The 24,043-nt window shown below is 54.2% G+C and overlaps 3 protein-coding genes across 5 annotated transcripts; 2 read left to right on the top strand and 1 right to left on the bottom strand.

Annotated features, from left to right (window-relative positions):
• Positions 1–1,710: 1,710 nt before the first annotated feature.
• Positions 1,711–9,846, bottom strand: NAGA (alpha-N-acetylgalactosaminidase). 2 transcript variants are annotated; one of them, XM_059680800.1, is made up of 10 exons: positions 9,731–9,846; positions 9,255–9,339; positions 8,155–8,290; positions 7,497–7,668; positions 6,873–7,050; positions 6,449–6,543; positions 5,547–5,708; positions 3,945–4,142; positions 2,824–2,967; positions 1,711–2,351 (listed from the first exon to the last, which is right to left on the bottom strand). In XM_059680800.1, exons 2-10 carry the CDS (start codon positions 9,268–9,270, stop codon positions 2,217–2,219), a joined length of 1,236 nt encoding a protein of 411 aa, XP_059536783.1. In that variant the 5' UTR covers positions 9,271–9,339; positions 9,731–9,846; the 3' UTR covers positions 1,711–2,216. The 2 variants fall into 2 exon arrangements, with proteins under 2 accessions (XP_059536783.1, XP_059536784.1); XM_059680801.1 differs by having other exon boundaries at positions 9,752–9,775.
• Positions 9,847–13,719: 3,873 nt separating this feature from the next.
• PHETA2 (PH domain containing endocytic trafficking adaptor 2) lies at positions 13,720–18,232 on the top strand. Of its 2 annotated transcripts, XM_059680816.1 has the most exons (3): positions 13,720–13,851; positions 15,289–15,372; positions 15,920–18,232. In XM_059680816.1, the coding sequence occupies exon 3, from the start codon at positions 15,933–15,935 to the stop codon at positions 16,707–16,709; it is 777 nt and encodes a 258-aa protein (XP_059536799.1). In that variant the 5' UTR covers positions 13,720–13,851; positions 15,289–15,372; positions 15,920–15,932; the 3' UTR covers positions 16,710–18,232. The 2 variants fall into 2 exon arrangements, with proteins under 2 accessions (XP_059536799.1, XP_059536800.1); XM_059680817.1 differs by lacking the exon at positions 15,289–15,372.
• A 184-nt stretch (positions 18,233–18,416) lies between these two features.
• Positions 18,417–22,256, top strand: SMDT1 (single-pass membrane protein with aspartate rich tail 1). Its single transcript, XM_059680842.1, has 3 exons — positions 18,417–18,751; positions 20,599–20,739; positions 22,016–22,256. The coding sequence occupies exons 1-2, from the start codon at positions 18,566–18,568 to the stop codon at positions 20,734–20,736; spliced, it is 324 nt and encodes a 107-aa protein (XP_059536825.1). The 5' UTR covers positions 18,417–18,565; the 3' UTR covers positions 20,737–20,739; positions 22,016–22,256.
• The last annotated feature ends 1,787 nt before the right edge of the window (positions 22,257–24,043 follow it).

Raw genomic sequence — 24,043 nt, 5'->3', positions numbered from 1 at the left:
CCAGTAGCAAAAACTGAACACAGTCTGTTTATTAGATTATTAATATTTTAATTTTGTTGGATAGGAAAATTGTTTATGATCATATATATTTTAAAGACCCTCTCTGTTAGAGCTACACAGTGGTGTTCAGAGTTTCCTTTGATTTGCTTTCAAATACTCTCAGCTCACAGGCAAAAATGTGTGTGTGGGAGGAGAGATCAGAAAGAATGGCACATGTTGCTGGAGCTGTGTGATGGGTGCATAGAGATTTACTGTCCCACTTTATTTTTGTGTTTGAAAATTTCTATACTAAAAGTTTAAAAAGAGAAAGGGTACTCAGACCTAAACAAGGTTTCCTTGAGGTGGAGAAAAATATAATTGAGTCCCTCACTGGCCTCAGGTAGAAGAGAGTTAAACAATGTCCGGAAGATTGGCAGGGTGTGTGCTGAGAGAATTAAGGCTAAAGAGATAGAATCAGTCAGACACCCCCCGGGGATAAAAGAACAAGTTATATAGCAAGTAAAGAAATGTCACCATCTCTGGTCTAGAAGGCAAAGGAATTGACTGGTTAGTCCAGGCTGACCCCTGACCCCAAGTCCATGGTCTCAACCACTACATTCCACCACACCCCAGGGCTGGAAAAGGCAGCATTCCCACCCAAGATCATTCTATGACAAAGACCCGGAGCAGGAGGTTGCATAGGGTGACAGGCCTCCAGGGGCAGGGGATGAGGTAGGTTCTTTCCTCCTGAGTGAGCCACAGCCTCAAGACAACTGGGAAAGGGAGCGTTCTCTGACGACCTGGACTCAATCAGCAAAGCTCCAGGAAGTTCAAAGGATACTGTAAAATGTGCACTTTACACCACACTGTACGTACAAGACCCTCACACCCTGAGGGAGGGAGTGTGGAAGATCCACCCGGAAGAATTCCCACAGGGCAGGGCAGGGCAGTGCATTCAGAGCCCAAGGGAACCCACCTAGCTTGTTCTGCTGCCAGCTCTCCAAATAGGGACAAGAGCCAACAGGGAAGACAGGTGGCCTGTCTCAGCCAAAGGAAGAGGCTTAGGAAACAGGAACGAAAGGAAGGCAATTCAGAGCGTGTCATTCTTTTACCTTAAAACCTGAGGAGGAACAGGAAGCATGTTTTAAAGCACAGAGTCCCTGGATGTCTGTGGATACAGGTTAGGGGAGGAGGAACTCGGGGAGGGGGCAGGGCACTGCAGGGCAGAGGACAAGCTATAGGGGCCTGTGGGAGAAAGGCAGAGCCGAAGCCCCTCACTCCCACCCAGGCCCTGCGAGCCACTGAATGAGGCCCTGTCAGAAAAGAGGAGCTGAAAGGTGGCTAGGACAACAGTGCGAAGTTCTTCAGCAGATCAGGCCTTTCAGGGTGCCGCAGAGGGGCTGGAGACGGGGGGTCATGGCCAGCAGAGCCTGGACCATCTGAATGGGGCGGGGAAGGGCGAGACAAAGAGGGCCTGGGACCATGGCTGCTCTGCCTCACCGTGTTGTCACACCACCAGCACTGTGGTGGGCAGGGCAGGGATGGCTCCCGGTGTGAGGCAAGTCTGGACTGTCTAAGAGTATAACCTGCAGGTCATTTTGGAAAATGAGGGACCAGAAGATGCCCCGCATCTTCCACGTGAGGTCAGATTTGAAGCCAGCACCCTGTGTAGTGCCACTCAGAGTCCCTGATTGAAGGTGCCCATGGCCCCAGGTCCATGTTACAACTATGTGACTAAAGAACAGCTTTATTGGTGACCTGAGGGAGCCAAGGTCACTCCCGAGGAGTATCAGCCTGCGAGGCCTCCTCCGGGCAGGAAAGCCAATTGTGATCCATGGAAGTTCCTGACAGAGGTCAGATCCCCACTCCTAATTATAAAAAAAATTCCAAATCTTGATTTCAGAGTCAACAAAAGGCCAGAGGCTGGAGTCCTGATGGGTATCAGTGCCCCTGCCTATGGGGGCTTAGGCTGCCGAGTTGTTCAGCAACATCTGTGGGCTGTGCAGACAAGGTTAGAGGCCAGGAGGCCACAGGAAAGTGCCCAGACAAGTTTCCAAGAGGGTTCACACTTGGGCAGCACGTGGAACCTGGCCCTTTGGTTGCCCTTTGGGTCCGATGGGATCAGTCGCCAAGCGGGCCTGGGTAGCAGAGAACCTCGCCTCCTGGCCCTTGGCATGCCGAGGCTCCATGGTCTGGGTTCAGCGGGGCTGCTACGACCTGTCACATGTCTTAGCTCCTCACTGCTGAGGTGTGCCCAGCTGCCTGACAGGGTACAGGTACCACATCACCACCCCTGTAGGGTTGATGGTCACTGTGAAGATGGTTTCAGTCCGGAGGCCACTGATGACGCCACCCGTGTAGACATCCTGGGCCTGCAGCAGGGAGGGACATAACCAGCGCCCCCGTGAGAATGGCCAGGCAGAGGGCACAGAAGCCTGGACTCTGGCCTGTCTGTGCTGGGCCTCCCGTGTGCACTGCAGAAGTGGGAGCCGTGACTCTGTCACTTCTCACCGGCACAGCCAGCTGATGCCCAGACATAGGCAGTGGTGAAAGCCTCGCCCACAGAGAACCTGAGCACCGTGCCAGCAAGGGCTGACCGGTGAGGCGAGGAGCGTGGCCTCAGTGGGTAACGGGACTCATTCATACTCGGTAGTCCTGTTTGCTTAGCCTGAAAGTACCAGTGTGCAGAGCAGCACCAGCCATGGCCCTCAGTGCCTGCAGCTGCCCCTTGAGCACCTGCCACAGGACCCAAGGCCCACGGTTTAGGGGAGGCCTGGGTGAGGCCCACCCCAGCAACGCCCGCCCAGGAAAACAAAGGGCACTCACTACCTGCGGGGCGCTCACCTCATACAAGATGGAGCTGGTGAAGTTGAGCTGGGAGAGGGAGCAGTGGAAGCGATATGGCATGTCTGTCCTGCGGCTGAAGAAGACCAACGCGTAGGCATTATTGTCCAGGGGCCGCAGGAACACTTCGATGAGGGACTTCTCCTGGGCACAGAAGATGGCTGCTGGCTGGGGTTCCTGCTCAGGCAGGCCCTGAGGTCCCCTTCCTGGCCCTCCTTTGAGGCCTGGGTCCTCCCTCCCCAGCCCACAGTTTCATTCCACGCAAAAGCTTAGGGGGGTGATACCACAGCCCTCTAGTACCCCACTTATCTAACTACTTTCCTTCCTTCCCTGACTTGGCAGACACTCCCCAACACTTCCTGTGTCCAGGCCCCATGCCAGGACACAGATGCAATGCTGCATGAGGTCCTGCCTCAGAGAGCTCATAGGATGATGGGAGGGATGGATGTGGACAGCTGCTGCCCTGGAGTGGCCAGTGGGATGATGCACTCTGCCCTGAGCAGCCAGGAGCGTGAACCCCATCTTCCAGAAGGTCCCCGGCCTGGCAGGGATTAGTTCCCTCCTCTGGGCCTCTCCACAGGTACATTCTACAGGTGTGCAGATTTATCCTAACTAGAGAGGGAAGGAGTGCTGTTGTGCTCTTTACTAATTGTGGGGCCTTGAGCTAAGTTACTTAGACTCTTCAAATCTCAGTTTCCTCTTTTATAAAACAGGGAAGGACTATCGACCTTGTGAGGAAATGTATCTAGAATGCCCAGCACACAGTAGGTGATCAATAAAAAGTAGACACCAGTATGAGTAATAGTTGTATTCCTTGGCTCATACAACTCCTAAACACGGTAGGGAAGCCCCAGTTCTCTACCAGACATCACAGTTCTCTGCCAGACACCTTATACTTCCAATCTGAGAGGCCTCACTGGACCCTGGGCACTGCATGGTGACGTCTCCCTTCCCCAAATCCCATGAGCTGTCCTGCTCTGGCCCTGCCCTCACCGGGTAAGTGGGGGACAGTTGGAATAGCTCCAGCAGAGTCTTCAACTGAATGCACCCAGCCTTGCAGGCTTGTTCTCAGGGGAGCCTAGTCCCTCAGTCTCCCCTTTCTTCCCCCCACACCCCAATACCTTGAGAATCCTGCGTCCCTGGATACCTAAGGGATCCTGGTTGATTTTGATCATGAGTGGATTCTGCAGAATGTCCATGTTCTGGGCGGAGATGGTACGCAGGTCCGTGGATATGAAGAGAGGGGCCGCCAGCACTGTCCACAGGGCCATCTGGGCCCGAGCTTGCTCGAAACTGAGGCCAAAGTTCCCAATGAGCAGCTAGGGGCAGAGGAGAGAAGTGGTCAGCCCTGCCCTCTTCAGTGGGGAGGGTATAGGCACCAACCCCAACCAACCCCAAGCTTGTAGCTGAAGCAAGAGAAGATGGAGGTGGGAGGCACGGCCACACGGGGAGCCTGGTTTGGCAAACACCATTCCCTAGCAGTGCGGCCTCGGGATGAGTTGAGTCACTTTCCATTTGAGCCTCAGCTTTTTATTTCACAAGAAAGGGGGTGCTGGTCATGTCACAGGTCATTCCAATGGGATCCTGCTGCCAAAAGCATTTGTAAACTGAAATACGCAAGTCAAGAAACGCACCCAGGATGACAGTGGTGGGAAACCAGAACCAGAGCCGGACAGAGTCCCTGCTCTTGCCAGTAGCCACCACCTGCCCCACCACCTGACCCAGGGCAACCAGTCTAGACGGGACACAAATGATTACTGCTCACACAACACTGTTACATACTTAGTGATGCCAACCTAACTGAGCACTGTACATGTGCCAAGCTGTGCCAAGCATTTTAAAGGGCCATCGATTTCACCCTCAAAACGGCCCTATATATAAGGTAGCTACTGTTGTTATTTTCATTTTCCAATTGACAAAACAGGCACAAGGAGGCAGCCAACCAATATTTCATTCTCATATTGATGTTTCTCTCTCTCCCTCCCCCTCTCTCAAAAATCAATAAAAAATATTTTAAAAGACATAAATTACTAAAATTAAAACACAGAAACGGAGGCACAGAGAAAATTAAGTCACTTGCCTAAGGTACGTGGCAGAGCTGGAGTTAGAACTCTAAGGCAGGCCGATTTCTGTTTCTCCAGGTGCCCCACTATCTGGCCAGTATTTGTATTATTTTAATCATCACTGGCATTAAATCTTGATTAAATGAAGAGATAGCTATAAAACTCTAAGGCTAATTGTAAAAATATTTAAGTCACCAAGGCTACGAGTGAGGTGGGTACGAGGGGCCGGCTCTGCCCGTGGAGGCTCTGCAGGAGGGTGACAGGGTGCAGGGCACTGAGAGAAGGGTCAGAGGCAGCCTGGGTGAGGACAGGCTAGGGAGGGAATGGACAGAGGTGTGGACTATTCATGTTTTTCACTCTGCAGAGGAATAATGTTTCACTTCGAGTCACTGCAGACCAAGTTCTCAAGATTCAACATCAGAATTGCCTGGGAAGACTGTCAACAATGGGCATTCCCAGCCCTCTCCCAACATTCTGATCCAAAAGGTGGGGGTGGGGGTGGGGGTGGGGGCCTGGGAACAGAATTGTAAATAAGCTCCAAGGCAAGTCTAATGCAGCTGGTTCAGAGACACTGATCTAGAACCTGGCAGTGAGCGACCAGAGAGAGGGAGCAAGTCCATCATGGCGATGGGTCCTGGGACATCCCCTCCATGTTGGTACCATGTCTGGGTCGTTCCAGTGTCCAGGGCCGGCCACTGGTTGCAGAATGTCCTGATGGTCCACAAACCAGTCCAGGATGGAGAGCACACTGCTCCAGGAGTCCTGGATGTCGTCATAGTTGCGCCAGAGGTTACAGATCTCTGCCAGCTGACTGTAGTTCACCTGGGTGTCAGGGAGGCAGAGTCCAGCACAGGAGTCACCCTCTGCTGCCCGCAGGCTGCACAGGGGCGGGGAGGCTCAGCAGGAGACAAGAGGGTGGGGAAGGCAGAGAACCAACCCTAGCTTGTTCAGGATGAGGAAGGCTGCAGAGAACAGCCCTGCTCTGGGGCTGCCCAGGCCTCTGCTCCATGGATGCTGGTGCCAGAAGCCTGTCCTGCCCTCCCATGCCAGCTGGGTCAAGCCCAGGGTACAGGCTCCAGGTGGTATACCACCAACATCCCTGCTGCACACCCACCCTGTGTTCCCGCAGTGACTCTCACCCTCTGCCAGCGTCCTCCCTCAGGTCTGCAGGTCTGACCGCACCCTTTCTAGTGTCCTAGGTGCTGAGGGCCCCTGCTGAGGTGCCCACAGGCCCTTCGGAGGCGGGCCCCACCTGCCTATCCTCACCAGCCTTCTGGGTCTCCTAGCCCACTCAGGACAACCCAGGTTCCCTCTGCTTGATGGGTACAGTGTGCCTGCCCATCACGTGTGGTTCCCATGCCTTCAGCCACCTCACAAGTGCCTCTTCTCTAAGACCCCAGGCTGGCTGGGTGCCTCTGGGGTACTCAGGGCCTTCTCTCTAGACTACAGATCAGCACTCGGGCAGCTATGGTGGGAGGAGAAGGCGATGGGCGGCCTGTGACTGCACAGGAGGTGAGGCGGCAGGTGGGGGAACGCTGCCAGGTGGGCGCAGAATGGCTTACCTTGGGGGGGAGGCCGCCTTCGTAGGCTGGCCAGCTGCAGGAGAAGGCGATGGGGCGGCCCGTGGCGTTCAGGGCAGCAGCCATCATGGGGTACCCTGGAGAAGTCCAACCCCCACATTTCAGGACCGAGAAGGTGCAGGAAGCAGCCTAGGGCCTCAACCCAAATGTTCTCCCACCAAAGGTGAGGAAACTGACGCTCCACAGAGGTGCTGCCCCCTGTGCCCAATGCTGCCAACACTTCCCAGGTGGGCACGGTGCCCAGCCATCTTTAGGGAGCTGGGAGCCCCTGGGCGAGGGGAACTGGGAAACACCACTTCCTAGGAGGCATACAGACAGACAGGCTCAGCCAAGTGGACACTGGGGCCCCTTCCATGGCCGTCCCTCCCTGTCCACCTGATGGCCCCCGGCCAGCTGTGCGACTCACCCTTGGCCCGTTCCTCCGGGGTCGAGTAGCAGCCATCCAGCTTCAGCATGTCCACCTTCCACTCGGCGAAGGTTTGAGCATCCTGGACCACCTTGTCTAGCGTGGTGCCGGGGAAACCCATGCAGGTGAAATTGCCCAAGTCCTCATAGATGCCCAGCTGTAGGCCCAGGGAGTGAGCCTGCGAGGGGAGCCAAGGACACAGTGGGCTCAGGCAGGACCCTCAGGGAGCTACCTCACAGGCGCATTTGGCCCAGCCCCATTCAAACCTTCCGGTGCCCCAATGACAAAGGAGAGGGCTCCGCTTGCTGGCTGGCCTCGGCCAACAACGGTCGTCTCCTCCCTCCAACACACACTCCCAGGGGCTGATCCTTGCCTCTAGGCCTTCGCTTCGCCATCCCCTCTGCCTTAAATGTCACATCTCTGGTATCAGCTCACGAATTGCCTTCTCTTTGGAGAACCTTCCTGAAATCCCAGGTGGATCAGATGCCCTTCCTGGCTCCCCCCCATCACCGTGGGCCAAAACTAGCCATTTGTTTGTTTCCCCATCAGACTGAGTTCTCAAACAGGGATGGTGGAAAGAGTGATCTGGCCCCAGGCCACGGGGCAGGGCTGGGTGGGGCTCACATAGTCAGCCAGGAAGGCAATGCCGTTGGGGAAGCGCTTGGGACTGGGCACCAGGCGGCCTTTGGCATCACGCCCACCAATCCAGCAGTCGTCGATGTTAAGGTATGTGTAGCCCAGATCCCGCCATCCGTCCTGTGCCAGCCGGTCGGCCATCTCCATGAAGAGCCGCTCACTGGCAAGAGGAGCAGGGGATGGAGCAGCTTAGCGGCCTAGCATGTTCCTCATCCAAGGCAACAAGAGCCCTGGCCTTGGGGTCAGCTGCAGACTAAGCCAGGTGACGACTGTAAATGACCCCAGGCATAGTGCCATGAGCCCTTCCAGGGTGAAGTGGAAAGGAATGGTCCAGCCCCAGGCCGAGGGGCAGGACTGAGCCAGGGGCAGCACTGTGAGGTCTGGCCTAGCCTCACCAGTTATCTCCTGGATTATCTCAGGGGCTGGGTCCACCGAGTGCCTGCCCCTCAGACCTGACAGGCCCCACAGAGGCCCCCAGCGTGTCCCGAGGTTGTCAGATGTCCCAAGCGTCCCCTCTGGCTGCAGCCTCTCTGGGATGGGAGAGGGGGGTGTGACCCTGTTCTCTCCTCTCGCTGACTCCCTCCTCCCTGCCCCCGCCCTGCAGGGCCCTGGGCACAGCTGGTCAGGGGGTGTGGTGCTTCCTCACCTGATGCAGTTCTCTGGGTCCTCTTCACAGTCAATGTTGCAGCGAAAGCGTTCCCAGGCCAGCCAGCCCATGGGCGGCCTCCGCAGGAGCCCATTCTCCAGCACCAGCACCTGGCCCACCAGGGCTAGCAGCGGCGCTGTAGGAGGGTTGGGGATGACGGAGTGGCTCCCACAGCCCCGGCCCTCGCCCGACCCCCTCCACGGGCTGCCGGCCTGCACGCTAGAGGAGCAACTCCTGGGCTTGAGGTGGACTTGGCTCTTCCTGCATGCAGTGGGTGAGCAGGCAGATGGTGCCTGGAGCAGGTCAGTGTGTGTGAGGCCTGGGGGACATCCCCACTTGCTGTTGTTGCCATAGCAGTGCTAGAGTTAGCAAACACTAATAGCTAAGGTCATATCCTTTCTCTACCCAGACCAACTCCATTACACAGAACTGACAGTCCACTGTAGCCAGACTCCAGGTCTTTGCTCTCCACCACAGATCCCCAAGAGACCTAGAAGGGCTGAAGAGATCAGCCAGGCCCTAGCTGGTTTGGCTCGGTGGATAGAGCGTCAGCCTGCAGACTGGAGGGTCCCAGGCTCGATTCTGGTCAAGGGCACGTGCGGGCTCCATCCTAATTAGGGGGCGTGCAGGAGGCAGCTGATTGGTGATCCTCTCTCATCATTGATGTTTCTCTCTCTCTCTCTCCCTCTCCTTCTCTGAAATCAATAAAATTATATTTAAAATTAAAAAAGAGAGAGAGAGAGAGAGAGAGAGATCAGCCAGGTGGGACCTGCACACAGCCAGCTCTCCAGGGTGAGCCCTTTTCCTCTCGGGCCTCAGTTTCCTTATCTGTGAAATGGAGTTAATGTACTGACTTTACAGGGCTGTTCTCAGCACATGTTGATATCACATAAGATTGGGCCTCTGCACTTTAGAGGGGAACTGATTCCTCAGGGGGGGTGGGCAGTTCCTTCTCCTTTCCCAGCCCAGCTCCAAGAATGAGAGGAACAAGTCCCGCATGGCATACCCACACCAGGGGAGGAGGCCTGCACTCCCGCCAGGTAGTCCCACCCCAGCTGGCCACCGACCCTCCCAAAGCCACCCCCTCCCGTGCAGGTTACCTGTCTTCCACAGCATTGCTCTGCACCAGCGTCCCAGGAGCGGGCCAGATCCGCTTTTCCAGCTTTATATGTTGGGCTTTGGAAGCTAAGAAACGTGAGAAAGGTACTGGCGTCACTACTACCCGACCAGCCCTGCGGCCTTCAACCCTGGGCGGGGATCCCCAAACCGCCCCCACTGCCCCCACTCCCTGCCCAGCCACACTTCCCTGCTTCCTTCAGAAATCCTAAACAACGTGTCTCGGACATCAGACCTCACCCCCCTGCAGTGCTGGGCGCCCGAGAGCCCAAGGGCGGGCCTCCTCCGGCCGGGGCCCAACAGGCAGCACGGGCTCCAGGTCGCCCAGGAAGAGGGGAGACGCCAGGCCGAGACCAGGCTCTGGACTCCTCCCGGGTCTGGGTGGCCGCCTCTGGCCGCCACCGGCAGCAGTCACCGCGCGGGGACCCCCACCCCAGAGTGCCCGGCCCGCGGCATTCACCTGCCACCTCCTCCGACCCACCGCAGCTTCTGCCCCCGGAGCCGCCGGATTCTCCGACCTCGTTCCAGAGGGGCGGGGCCTGACGGCGGCCAGCCCTCCCCTGGAGCCTATCAGAACCCCTCCAGCAACGCCGTGCCCCGCCCTCCGAGGGCCCTGCGCCCTCCGAACCGCCCAGCCCCGCCCCCTCCGGGCTCCCGCTGACCCCGCCCGCGGGCATAGGAGGAAGCTGCTGTGCCGCCTGCCCCAGCTCCCCTGAAGCTAGACCTTTCTCCCCTGCCAGGCCCTGTGGGCACGGAAGTGTCTGTACCTTGCAGACGTGCAATAAACAGCTGTGCCGTGGATATGCTAAGGGCTGTGTGAAGGGGCATGAGCCCTGGCTGGTTTGGCTCAGTGGATAGGGCATCGGCCTGTGGACTGAAGGGTCCCGGTTTGATTCCCGGCTGGGGGAGTGCAGGAGGCAGCAGATCAATGATTTTTCTTTTATCATTTATGTTTCTCTCTATCCTTCTCTCTTCCTCTCTGAAATCAATAAAAAAATATTTTTTTTAAAAAAGAGGAAATGATGGGATACCCTGAAGGGTGACTCTCGAAACCGGTAGCGGAAGATGAATACATAAGCTTGGGAGGGGAGAGGGTGGGGAAAACCAACCAGGTGGAGGGCACAGCTCTTGCCAAGCCAGGAGGCTTTCCTTCCCACCGGCACTGCAGCACCTGTTACACTAGCCCAGGCTCTCTATGTTTCTTCCCAGTTTCATTCATCAAAATTTTATTGACCAACTACTAGGGCCAAACACTTCATTCTTGGCACCTTCACTGGGTTAGTCACGAGCATCTGAAACATAACGGGCCCAAACGGAACACCTGCCACCTTCCATATCTCAGGTAATGGCAACTGTCCTGCTAGGTGCTCAGGTCAAACTTTGGAGTCGTCCTTGCCTCCTCTTCCCTCACTCCCCACATTGTCTCTCCGCAAATCCTGTTCTCTACCTTCAGACGCATTTTGAATCTGGGCACCTCACTGCTCTCCTAGCCCCATCACATCTTGCCTGGATTAGTGCAGCAGCTTACATTTCAACCACATTTATTCTCTCCACAGCAGCCTGGCGAATCCTTGAAAACAGCTCACTCAAGACCCTGTGATGTCTGTTCATCTCAATCTGGAGCAACAGCCCTCACAGTTTTACAAAGCCCCACCTACACATTCTGACCCCACCCCCTACTGCTCTTCCCGCCCCCCCCGCCCCCCCCCTCCCCCCCTCCAGCAGCACACCGCTGCCCAGCCCTGGCCTCCTTGCAGTTCCTCAAACACAACAGGCCTCAGAGCCATTGCACTAGCTGCTCCCTCTGCCTGGAGTGCTCTTCCTCCAGATACTGCCATGACTGGCTCTATCATTTCCTTTAAGTATTTCTCAGATGTCATCTTCTCGATGAAGCCCACCCTGATTACCCTATTTAAAACTCAACCTCCCCATTGCCACAATTTCATCTCCCTTACCATGTTCTATGTTTTCCACACCATGTATTATCTTCTAACTCATTTATTATGGTTTATATTATCAATTGAATAAGATTTAGCGAGGGATATAGATAATACACAGGAAATAAAAGCGTGAGTGTAGGCAAGTTTTCTACAGTGGTTCGTGCTACAATGAACACACAACCCCAGGATGTGATAGACTTGAGAGTAGGTGAAAGGGTTCAGCACAGGCCTCCCTATGATGTGCTGCTTTAGCATGTGGATTATTTTGAGCTGAAGGCAATGCAAACTCTGCAGGCTCTGCACCCCCACAACTACCTAGAAGAATTTAAATGAGGAGCCTTGCCCATGATAAGAGTTATTACCAGATATAACGTTTTATGGCCTATCTCTAAGGCAGGGCAAACATCTGCTCTTTTTATCAATCTGTGAATTCTATAGCTCTCCTCCCCTCTGAAGCGCCAGGCCTCTTACCACACTCCTGAGCTCAGAATGCCATGGACACCTTATTTTACCTTTCTGGCTCTGAACCTCTATGTAGGTGGGGTCTCTGAACCTCTCAGGGATGTGGGGTTCCTGTATGTACGAACGTCACTAGATTTGGTTCTTTTCTCTCGTTAACCTTTCTCGTGTTGATTTACTTATTTGACCAGCAGAAAGAACCTAGAAGGGCAGAGGAACTTTCCTTCCCCCCCACATAGACTTCACAGGCACGTCAGGGAGGAGACCTTTGAGCTGAGACATAATTGGTATGAAGGAGTCCGGAGGAGGTAGAGCTGAGGGGTAGGGATGAGCAGGAAGAGCACTCTGGGCTGCAGGTACTGCAAGGGGGACAGCTCTGAGGTGGGAACAAGTTCTCAGACATGGTTTCAGCTTATTGGCCTCCAGGGACATCGGGAAATCCCAGCCTCCTGCATTTGGGGGGCAGGGGTGGGGACGGGCTGCAAACGTTATACTTGAAGACTGCTTCTGTCTTTGCCAACCATTTATTTAGCACAGGTTCATTGTGGGAATTACAATAATTTCAGAAGCCAATAGCATATCTCTCAATAAACCATACTCCCCCCAAAAACGACAGATTACTCACACTAATGTTCCAGGCAAGGGGAGGTGAAGGAACAATGTCCGAATTTAATATGAGGCGTGTCTTCTTTACAGGAGGACACACTCTGGAGCAGGGGTCCTCAAACTTTTTAAACAGGGGGCCAGTTCACTGTCCCTCAGACAGTTGGAGGGCCGGACTATAGTTTAAAAAAAAACTATGAACAAATTCCTATGCACACTGCACATATCTTATTTTGAAGTAAAAAAAACAAAATGGGAACAAATACAATATTTGTATTTGCATGTGGCTTTGAGGACCCCTGCTCTGGAGAATCAGCAACCAGTCAAGAAGCTGATTTCCAGCCCTAACCGGTTTGGCTCAGTGGATAGAGCATGCCCTGCGGGCTGAAGGGTCCCAGGTTCGATTTCGGTCAAGGGCATGTACCTTGATTGCAGGCACATCCCCAGTAGGAGGTGTGCAGGAGGCAGATGATCAATGTGTTCTCTCTCATCGATGTTTCTAACTCTCTATCCCTCTCCCTTCCTCTCTGTAAAAAATCAATAAAATATATTAAAAAAGAAACAAAGAAAGAAGAAAGAAAGAAAGAAAGAAAGAAAGAAAGAAAGAAAGAAAGAAAGAAAGAAAGCAAGCTGATTTCCAGCTGCCAGCACAAAAGTAAAAGTCCCCTTGCTGCTAGAGCACTGTTGCTAGGGAACCAAGAGGCCAGTGTTAGCTGGGAGCCCGCCGCAAGGTTTAACACCACCACCCCCCGCCCCACCCGCAAGAGTCGGCTTGGTCACCCGCAGGAGCAAATGTCGCAAGGGTCTTTGGAGAGTTTTGACGTCACAGAGCGTCGCTTTGCCCAAACCGACACTCTCAAATAGTCCTCCCATTCTCAGTATTTACAGTCAATGTCCCCTTTTCATAGCTGCTCCTCCTGGGGTCCTTAAGGGCCAGCCCCCAGCAGGCCCGTCCGCAGCTGGGCTGCTGGCTGCGTAGGGACTGACTCCACATGTAGAATGATGACCTTCTGACTTCACACTTAGGTCAAAGCAACTTTTTTGGGGTCATCAACAAGTGGATTAAAACAACTTCACTTAAGTCATAAGCAAGCGGATTGACCTGAAATCATATTAAGCAAACACGCAACACAGGCCCCCCGCTGGGCTGGACCCCGGCAGAACCTGGAAAAGGGGGGCGGGGGGGGCGCGGGGGTTGCAGGCCATGGGAGTGGCACAAGGGGAAATAGAAGACCCCAGAAGCAAAGACCTGGTGACTCCAGGGCCCAGTTGCGTGGGCAGAAAGCTCAGCCGGGCCTTGCGGGCTGAGTAGGAGCCCGCCCAGCGGAGGCGCCGGGCTGGGCCTCCGGGCTCGGCTCTGCGGACAAGTGGGCGGGGCAGGGAGAGGGGGACGAGTGGGGAAGAGACGGCCCGGAGCCCTCGGGGCGGGGAGGGGAGGGGAGGGGAGGGGTGGGGCGGCGGACGGCCTGCGGCGGTGCCCTGAGTTCGGGGCCGCCAGCCACTGACCAGCTCTGTGGCTCAGGCAGGTCCCGGCCTCTCGGGCCTCAGTTTCCTCCCCGCGAAGATCGAGGGGCATCTGGTGAGTCCTGGACGGGCGGGGCGGGGGCAGCGACTCGAGCCGCCCAGGCGGGCCTCCCCGCGGCGCAGCCACGTTCGCAGGGTCCGAGACGGGACCGCCCCGGGAGCGGCCGCAGCCCGGCACCGGGCTCCCTCCTGGGCTGCGGGAGGAAGCGGCCCGGGGAAGGCGTGGCCCGCGCGGACGTGGCGGGACAGCCCCTGGGCGGCCCCGGGAAACCGAGAGCGCGGCGGCGCCCGGGGTTCCCAGCGCAGCGGCCGCCGGCCGGTCGGTCCTCGCCCCGGCCCGCTGCTCCTGGAGAAAAAGAATCCGGAAAGCCCGGGGCACCGGCCTCCCGCCGAGTGTGCGGCCGGGATTCGCAGTCCTGGGCGGGCTTTCGGGGGAGCATCCCCCCGGCACGCGGCGGGCGGGGGGGCCCCGTGGGCTCCCTGCGCCCCGGACCCAGGTGAGGCGGCTGCTCCAGCCCACGTCTCTGTCTCCGCCTCCTCCGCGGACCCCCTTCTAGACCTCCGCCTCCCCGGCCCAGGGCCCAGTTCATTCTCAGCGCTCATCGTGGCCGGTGCTTACATAAGTTAGTATTCAGTTATGTCCCATGAATACACTATTATTAGTGTTTGCTTACAGTGCCTCCCCCGCTGGAGCGCAGGCTGCGGGGGGGAGCGGAGGGGGGAGGCTTTGTGTCGCCCACTGTTGTGGGCCCGTTACTCCAGCCAATGCTGCCTGAGGGCCCTGGCCCTGTGCGGCGGGTGTGGGATTATCCCTGGAGCCAAGCCACGGCCCTGTGGGGCACCCTGAGGCTGCGGACAGCGTGTCAGCACAGGGAGCTCTGTGTGGGGTGAAGGAAATGAAAACGGGGGGGGGGGGGCTGTGCTGGGCCCTCCTGGGTCAGACCACCTTGGTGGCCAGGAGCAGTTTAGATAAGGTGCTCAGGGCAGGCCGCTCAGATTGGGTGATTAGATTAAAACCCACAAGTAAACTGACCAGTGCTACCAGGGCACTTAACATGCCCTTGCCTCAGAGGGCCAGGAGCTGTCTGTCAAGACAATAGGAACCCGCCCCTTTATTGCTCCTGGGAGCCTGGCCTGGGGAGGTGGTTTGGTGGGGGATTACCAGGGGCCTGGGCGGGCTTCCTGGAGGAGGCATTGGTTTCACTGGGCACCAAAGTCAAAAGAGCGCTCATCCTTTAGGACCCTGGTTGGCAAACTGCGGCTCGCGAGCTACGTGCGGCTCTTCGGCCCCTTGAGTGTGGCTCTTCCTAAGCCTTAGGAGTACCCTAATTAAGTTAATAACAATGTACCTACCTTATATAGTTTAAGTTTAAAAAATTTGGCTCTCAAAAGACATTTCAATCATTGTACTGTTGATATCTGGCTCTGTTGACTAATGAGTTTGCCGACCACTGCTTTAGGAGGTTGACCGGGTCTGAGAATTATTTTGCAGGCGCGCTGGAAATCACGTGGTCAAGTGGTTGAGCCTTGTGGCCAGACCAGAGAGGCCCCTGCCTCCCCCTAGGAAGCTCTGCTGGTAAGTGCGTCATCGCCGCGACTTGTCCCCAGCAGGTGTGAGCGGACGAGGAGGCCAGGCTGTGCTCCTGCTGGCCATGTGGCTGTGTGCAGTTCACCTTCACTGCTCCCTGCCTCAGTTTCCCATGAGTCAGGAGGGTCATGCCCTGGGGGTCTGGCCTCAGGGTTGGCACTAAGGGGTCCCCAGATTAGGGGATGGCTTAAACACAATGGTTTCAATGGACTTGGGGTCCATTTCAGCTCAGCTGGGCCGGTTCCTTTGGATTTTAAAGAGCTGCGTCAAAACCCTGCCATACCTCCTGGTCTGATACGATCACATTCTCCTCTGAGTCCTCTGACGTCCAGTGTATTTCAGCAACAACCCATGAGAGAAAGGCAGGGGAGGCTAGCTATTTCCACAGATGAAGCCACTGAGAGCCGCCAGCAAACAGCAAGGGAGTAGAGGCCACAGGGCTGGGCCCAAGCCTCCTCCAGAGCCAGCACCCTTCCCCACAGGGACACGGGGCTACCTCCCTCTCTGACCCATGGCCGCCTCTCTTGCCTCACAGTTCCTATGGAGCCATGAAGCTGAACGAGAGGAGCGTGGCCCACTATGCACTGAGCAACTCCCCAGCGGACCACAGGGGCTTCCTGCGCACTTGGGGGGGCCCAGGGACTCCACCCACCCCCAGTGGCACTGGCCGAAGGTGCTGGTTTGTCCTCAAGGGCAACCTGCTGTTCTCCTTCGAGAGTCGAGAGGCCCGGGCCCCGCTGGGGCTGGTGGTGCTGGAGGGCTGCACGGTGGAACTGGCCGAGGCTCCCGTGCCGGAGGAGTTTGCCTTCACCATCTGCTTCAGCGCCCCCGGTGTGCGTCCGTACCTGCTTGCTGCAGATGGACCGGCAGCCCAGGAGGCCTGGGTGAAGGTGCTGTCCCGGGCAAGCTTTGGCTACATGCGCCTGGTGGTGCGTGAGCTGGAGAACCAGTTGCGTGATGCCCGCCAGAGCCTGGCCTTGCATCGCCACTCATCCTGGAAGGCGGGTACAAGCTCCTGTAAGAGCCAGCCTGCTGACCAGTTGTCTCGGGGCTTGGAGAACGGACACACCCTCTCCAGGGAATATAGCCCTATGGGCTTGGTGGAGGCCGGGGGCAGCAGGCCAGCAGGGCGGAACTTGGCAGAATGTGAGTTGCAGGGCCCTGCCAGCCTCCTAGGCAGGGGCCAGAGCCCCGTGTCCCCTGAGACCTCTTGCTTCTCTACCCTGCACGACTGGTACGGCCAGGAGATCCTGGAGCTGAGGCGGGGGTGGCAGCAGAGGGCCCGGGGGAGCCAGCTAAAATGTGAGCCACAGGATAAGCCCTGAACCTGGACCCTTTGGGTGCTGCCCTTGTCCTGCTGGTCAGGACACCGGGGCCAATTCTTTTTTTAGGAGTTTGATGTTTACTTGTTTCCAAAGTTGCTTTTTTTGGAGGGGGTTTTCCAGGTTCCAGATCCACCCTCATACCTGGAGAGGCCTGAGGAATCATTACTTGTATCCCCTTTATTTTCTGAGGCCCAGAGAGCAAAGGTGGCTTGGAGGGTCCTTTGGTGGGAGAGGGCCTTCAGCCATCACAGAGGGATGGACTCTGCTCAGAAAGTGCTGGAGCCCCGTCCTCTCTCTCCTTCTGGCTATCCTGGCAACAGGCGGTGCTGGATGCTGACCCCGGAGGGACTGGTAGCTTTTACGTCAGCAGAAACCCTGACTGCACTCGGTACGCAGCTGCCAGCTCCTGGGTCTGCAGAGGGAAGCCGAAGAGGTGGGCAGGCAGTGTGGCTCCTCAGGGAAAGCCTGTTTGGTGTGGTTCTCAGTCTGGGCATTCTCGGAGCTTGGGCACAGGACTCCTGGCACCTTGTGATAAACCCTCTCCTGTCTGGTCTCCCAGAGGGGTGTTCCAGCTCCTGGCACCACCTGGGAACTTGCTCACCTGCCAAGACCCTCTCATTGCCACCCTCCCTAGCAGGCCAGATGTCTTCTTTTTCCATTTATTCTGGGAGGCACAGTGGCTGGCTCTATAGAGCCAGAGGCCTGCCGAGGCTGATGCCCTATGGGCATGGTGGCAGGGGCTAGATGGGCGATGCAGAGACTGTGCAGAGAACACCCCCACCCCCAACACACACAATCTGCCCCTTAGCCTCTGCCACGGGGGCCTCGGCAGCCTGGCCAAGGCCCAGCTAAGGCCTAGAGCAGTGGTTCCCACCCTCTTGTGGCCACGCCCCACCCGAGCATCTCTAACATCCTGATGGCCCCTCCCTGTGACACAGAATTCTTATTATTCAAAAAGTGAACTCTTACGCACGTGGAGGAAGCCTAAAAGGCCATTAACTTGATCTAAACAAGCTTCCAAAGAACATGGCATCATGAAAGAAAAAAAATAAAAGAACGAAAGGACAGTAGACATACCGAGGAAGAAACTACTAAGAAATTGTTTTAAAAAAATGAAATATGAAAAAATAGCAAATAAAGTTTCAAAACATAATAGAGAACTGAAATGCATAAATGTCACAATATATATTTACAGACTGTATATGAGGTCCCTAGAACCTTAAGAAATGCAAAAAAATCACTGATAACTCTCGCATTGGCCCCCTGTGGGGCGTGTGCCCTCGTTGGGAACCACTGGCCTAGAGGCGGAGGCTCAGAGCCTCCAGGAAAGGCAGGAGGCTGAAATGCGGGTTCAGGGTCCGGGACCTCTTCCCGCCCGACTTGTTTCCAAAGAGGAGGGGCCGCCTCCCCAGCCCTAACCGGAAGCGCCACACCCTTGTTTTATATAGAGATTCCAGGCTTTTATCTTTCTTATTGTTACAGTAATTTTTGTACGATTAAAACACTACGTTCTTTTCTACTCATCTCGGTTACTCAAGTTCATTTCAACAATCGCCTGAGGGCTGCTCTGCCGAGCTCCGGCGGGCCGGGGTGGGAAACGGAAAAAATCTGACCAATCCCCGGCACCGACCCTACTCACGGCCCGCCTACCGCGTCGGCGCTTCGGCGGCGTCATTGTGACGTCACGACGTCGGGCTGACCCGGGATAAAAGCCTCCCTCCCACCGCAACTGGAACTAGGCGCACTGCGCGACTGTGAGGCCGGGCCTCTCGTCCGCTCCGAAAGCCTCGCGAGGCTTGGGGCAGCGTTCTTTGTGAGGGCGTCGGCGGGCCAGGCGCTGGGGTCCGGGTGCCGGGATGGCGTCCGGAGCGGCTCGCTGGCTGGTATTGGCGCCTGTCCGATATGGGGCTCTCCGGAGAGGACCGAGCTTGACGAAAGATGGAGATATCTCCGCCGGACGGGGCGGCTCAGGTCAGAGCCTGGTACCGTCGAGGTCAGTCATCGTTACTCGCAGCGGCGCCATTTTGCCCAAACCGGTGAAAGTGAGTGTCTGCTTGGAGGCGGGGCAAAGGTGCCGAGGCCAATCGTAGTGGGAAATGTGTGCGGGTCGACTTTGATTGATAGGAGCAATGGCCAATCAAACGGCCGCCTTAGACCGGAAGACGGATGAAAAAGTTTTGCGCTAATACGCTAATTTTGACCGGTGGGAGGTGGGGTTAGGTCCCGGTGTTGAGCTGGGTGTGTGTAGAGACTGAAGATGGGGGCAAGAACTGAGAACGCGTTTTGCACTAGTTTATCTTGAGGAGCGCGGGGTCTAGATCCATCTCTGGTGCCAGAGGACTCGGCTTTATGAGTCCAATATAAACAGATCCTGTAACCTCTGCCCGTCTACCTCAGAGTTGATGTAAATGAAGTGTAGGTGGGCCGGGACTTACCTTTTTTATGAGTTTGGACTTAGTCCTTAAGTCATGTGATTTGAAGTCCTGAGAGGTGTGCAGGAGATTATTACCATCGTTGTTTTTACCAATGAAGGAGGGCTGGGATGGAGGGGGCGGACGGGGACAGAATAGTGTCCAAAGCTAGCAGCTCAGCTTGGTCCTGGAAACTGGTTTCCTGCTGGTACAGCCTCCATCAGGTCCTATTTTTCCATCACTGAATGCTTTCACATGCCCTCTATACCCGGGGTTTCCTAAGTAAAATGTAAACCGTCCCTTATACCAAACAAGTTTGCTTTTTGGCTCCCAAAACTGGGGGCGGGGGGTGGTTACAAAACAAAAATTCTTAAAAGCTAGGCTGGCCTATGCTAGTTCACAGACAGGTGAGTTCAGGGCTGTTTCCTAGCAAGACGCAGGAAGGTGCTGGGTGCGTGTTGGGGAAGAGATGCCTTATAAAAAGGAATAGCTGGAAAAATGTTTGAAACTCCATAGGAAAATACAAGAGGAAATGTTGAGATTTTACAAAACAACCCAGTCCATTTAAAAAGCTAGACTTTCAGTGTAAAATACATGATCACTTTTCAAAACACACCTGTTTCTAAAATTTAATGTGGTGAAATCAAATTTGTCATCGGGAAACCTGTTACCTCAAGAACTCTAAAGAATATTCCTTCACTGTACATCTTTTTATAATCCATTTTCATGTATTTAGTGTCCAAGTAAAACTGAATTTTACTTCCAGAGTCCAGCCCTCTTAGTACTTTCTCACCTGTTTCTCTGTAGGTATCTGTAAATAATTACCATATTGTGCTCCAATTTTTACTTATTTTTATTTTAAAATATATTTTTATTGATTTCAGAGAGGAAGGGAGAGGGAGAGAGAGAAATATCAATGGTGAGAGAGAGTCATTGATCAGCTGCCTTCTGCATACCCCCTACTGGGGATCAAGCCCACAACTTTGGCAGGTGCCCTGGCATGTGTTCATAGGTCGAAGGTCAACCACTGAGCAACACTGGCCGGGCTTTATTTTATTCTTTAATCCTCACCTAGGACATGCTTATTGATTTGAGAAGGGGGGGAGGAGTAGAGAGAAACATCAATGTGAGAGGTAACATAGATTGGTTGCCTTCTGTAGGTGCCCTGGCTGGGAATCAAACCCACAACATTTCAGTCTACGGACGATGCCGGAGCCACACCAGCCAGGGCATGTGCTCCAGTTTTTAGATGTCTAGAATACCTTTATCTTTCTTTCTGGTATCCACTTTGATGGCCAGAAAATCACTTTATCTCTTCTCCTAATTTTTGCTCTGAATTTTCCCAAGGACTTTAAAATCAAGTTGTTTATGATGGGGCTGGAGTCCCTAAGAGGGAAGGACTCTGGGAGGGCCAGGCCTTCTGCAGTCCTGCCACAGTGGGCCCTGGGGCTCACAGTCACCACTCTGACCCTCTGCAGATGTCCTTCGGCCTCCTCCGTGTGTTCTCCATTGTGATCCCCTTCCTCTATGTCGGGACGCTCATTAGCAAGAACTTTGCCGCTCTACTTGAGGAGCATGACATTTTTGTCCCAGAGGACGACGATGACGACGACTAACAGGTAAGACCTGCTATTCCCCTGCATGGCCCGGGAGCAGGAAGGGGTGGGGTCTGAACTGGTAGTTTGGCCTGGTGGACACTTGAAGCAGAAGTGCAGACCTTTAATGAATTGACTCATTTGGTGGCTAATGTTTTTGCCTTTTCTCTGTTGGATGAGGGAAACTGTCTTATTGACTTATAAATTCACTGGGGTTTCTTCCAACTAGATTGGACCACAGCCAGACTGTCTGTCTATCTAATTTAATCTCTTATCTATTTATTTTTATCCTCACCCGAGGATATGTTTTTATTAATTTTTAAAAGAGAGAGGAACAGTATGAGAGGAAAACAATCAGTTGCCTCCCATACCTATCCCAACTGGTGATCCACAAACTAGGTATGTGTTCTGACCAGGAATCGAACCTGCAACCTTTGGTTGTAAGGGACAACACTCCAACTGAGCCACCAGCCAGGGCTCATTTGCCCTTTATGTGCCTTGTTCTCACCACCCCAAAATTTTCTCTACAGTTTAATATGCCTTACATACCCACCACAGACAGCTTCATTTTAGTGCTTCAAATTGAAATTTAGAAACTGTAGATTCTCACCATGGACAGCTATGGTTACCAAGTTCTGCACCAGCACAGCCTGTACATGGTCACCACTGCTCATAGACCCTTCCCCCAAGACATGTCCCATTCAGCTTCCTTGTGTTGACTTCTGGTGCTCTGATGTGTGTGTGGCTGCATTATTGTCATAAAGACACTCCTGATTCTTTAGTCTGGCATTCAAGGCTTGCCCTGATCTGGTCACACCTATTCTAGCCTCATCTTCATATTCCCAACCACACACCTGTCCCTAGTACTCACCATTTCTTGAATTACACCCAAGCATGGGCTCATTGTTCCACCCACCTAGAAGGCTGCCCCACAGCTCCATTTCCACCAGTTCTTCATTATCTTCGATAAAGTCTTCCCACATCCCTCCATTTGAAAGAGACTGCTCCTTCTGACTGGCCAGTACCTCTCTGTTGACCCTCCATGTTACGTGTTTCAACACATACACCCCAAACTCTACTAGACCATGAGCTTCTTGCTGGCAGAGAACAACATGATTTATACCTTTAGGGCCCCCATGCCTGGTCTGTGGTGAATGTTTGGTAAATACACGAATGAATAACCAAATTTACTCAAAACCGCCTCTCTCCTGTTTGATAGAAGCACTCTGGAATTCTCTTTCAGTATGTGGATGAAGGGCTGCTCTGCTGCCCAATTCACTGCTGCTTTCCTTTCTTGCAGGTCATGAAGTTCAGGAAAGAGAAAGCCCTCCCTGAATCAAGACATGGTGATGCTCACAGCCCCTCCTCCTTGCCTATCAGCAGAAGGGACTAGCGAAAGCCCTCAGCCTCCCAACTCCAGTGAAGCCTCCTACAAGGCCCATGCCCACAGCCCTTTGTCCCAGGCTCTGGGAGGGTCCCCGAGATGTGCAATCCACTGAGCATAACCAGATGATGAATAAACATGACAAATATCAACTATGCATGAGTGAATGATGGCTGGATTTCTCAGTATGAGTAGGTTCTAGCTGTTGTAGTTTCTTGTCTCTGCTGTTTGTTCTCTAATAGGCCTTTGATTTACAACCCACGGTCTCCAGGCCCATATGGATCCATAATTATGGGGCCTGGCACCTATTTTCATTATTTACAAAACCCCACAGAAACTCTCCCTCAGTAAAGCTGTACAGGCCAACTAAACCCTCAAACTTTCTTTGTGTGAAATAACACTGGCTAATTGTCACATGCCAATCTATCATGGCTTTGGTTGTTAGTTTAAAACCACAAAATATTAAAATGATTTTTTTTTTTTTCAGTTGATCAGCAGCCTAGCCAGGATCTCTAGCCAAGTTCTGGTGTTTATTGTCTTGTTACATCTGTATTTATACCAGTTGATTTTAATCCTGTCAATTTCTATTGCAAAGGTTAGGGCGTTTCTTATCTCCATTCCAGGGAGTAAAGATTATGTAGCTTAAGCGTGATTGTTTGTAGTTAAAGTGATTAACTACCCGCCTGGCACTTAGTTAAATGGTTTTATCCCCTCCCTAACTTCAGGGAAAAATCCCTACCTGGGGAAACAACCTTTCTCGGAGAGGTGACCTTGGTTAAAACACATAGCGCTAAGGGGAGCAAACATATTAAGAACAGTATGCTATATACGCCAGGTCCCTTGAAACATATGCTGTGCAGATGTTTCTTTCCTGCAGTGACTGTGTCAAGCAGCAAGGATGGACCGGCTTCCAGCAAATTCCCCTTTTTTTATTTTTTAAATGATAGCGCATGCAAATCAGTGGCCACCTCTCAGATTGGGCCGTTTAAGACTCGGAAAAAGAAAAAAAAAAAAAAAAAGACTCGGAAAAAGACTGGCAAGCAATGACAGTGAGCATAGCTATAAACATAGTGGATGGAGCGCACAAGGAGCCCCATTCCTGTAGAAGGTTGCCGGCCTCTTCAGTCAAGGGATTTCAGCTGTCCTCAAGTTGTTGGTTTGATTGTTTTTGTTGGTCTGGCTAGCGGGCGGCGTCACTGGCGATGGGCTTCCCGAAGTGTCAGCGAGTTGAAGGGCTGCATCAAAGGGTCCATCAGGGCCGTGCTTGATGGTGGTGTCGGTGTCCAGGGAGGAGTCAGCTGTGCCCTCTGGGTCAGCTGATATGGAAGATGGAGGGTAGTAGAGATAAAAAGAAGAGAAAGCAAAAAAACTACAAGGCATGGAAGTGTTTAGAAAAAAGAGGGAGAAGAAAGGGAAGAAGGCAGAATCTTGACACAGCCCTTTCCTTCAGCTGCCCCTTTCCCCGTGGTCCAAGGTAGAAATGGGAAACAAGTCCTGTTGCAGTGAGAGGGCAGCTGCTGTCAGCCAGTCTCTGTCTTTACCTGGGTCCCGATCTGAGCTGGGCATGGGAAGCGGGAAGCAGCCATGGGGGCAGGAGACCTCCCTCAGAAGGGGCGAGTGTTCAAGCCCCTGCATAGTTGGGGGGGTGAGGATCTGTGCCCCACCTCTGTTGACCCCCAAGTTCTCTCCTGCTGGCCCCTCTGTGACTGTGCCTGTCTCAGGTTGTTCCTCCCTGAGGAATCTTACCAGTCTTTGACTAACCAGCCATCCTCCAGGGCCAAACAGGGTGATGTGAGGTTCAGTTCTGTCTCCTTGGTAGCCTTTGCCCCCGTGGCCTCCATGCCCAGCAACTGCCTTGGGATCCCCTCGCCTTCTGGTGGGGCCCAGGACAGGGCTTTCTCAGCCCAGGGTGTCAGGCTCTTGGCACAAGACCTTGGCATATAC

Source organism: Myotis daubentonii, chromosome 2 (assembly GCF_963259705.1).
Source record: "Myotis daubentonii chromosome 2, mMyoDau2.1, whole genome shotgun sequence".
Taxonomy (NCBI): Eukaryota; Metazoa; Chordata; class Mammalia; order Chiroptera; family Vespertilionidae; genus Myotis; species Myotis daubentonii.
Note: the sequence above shows the minus strand (reverse complement) of the source record. Positions and strands in the feature narration are given on the sequence as shown.

What these genes read in the sequence shown, in the direction of transcription:
- NAGA (XM_059680800.1), bottom strand. An exon ending in GACCCAGAGAACTGCATCAG is followed by an intron (nt 7,669 to 8,154) that starts GTGAGGAAGCAC and finishes TCCTCTTGCCAG; the next exon opens with TGAGCGGCTCTTCATGGAGA. An exon ending in AGGGACGCAGGATTCTCAAG is followed by an intron (nt 2,968 to 3,944) that starts GTATTGGGGTGT and finishes TTCTGTGCCCAG; the next exon opens with GAGAAGTCCCTCATCGAAGT.
- PHETA2 (XM_059680817.1), top strand. Translation starts at nt 15,933, where the DNA reads ATGAAGCTGAACGAGAGGAGCGTGGCCCACTATGCACTGAGCAACTCC.
- SMDT1 (XM_059680842.1), top strand. Translation starts at nt 18,566, where the DNA reads ATGGCGTCCGGAGCGGCTCGCTGGCTGGTATTGGCGCCTGTCCGATAT. An exon ending in TTTTGCCCAAACCGGTGAAA is followed by an intron (nt 18,752 to 20,598) that starts GTGAGTGTCTGC and finishes GACCCTCTGCAG; the next exon opens with ATGTCCTTCGGCCTCCTCCG.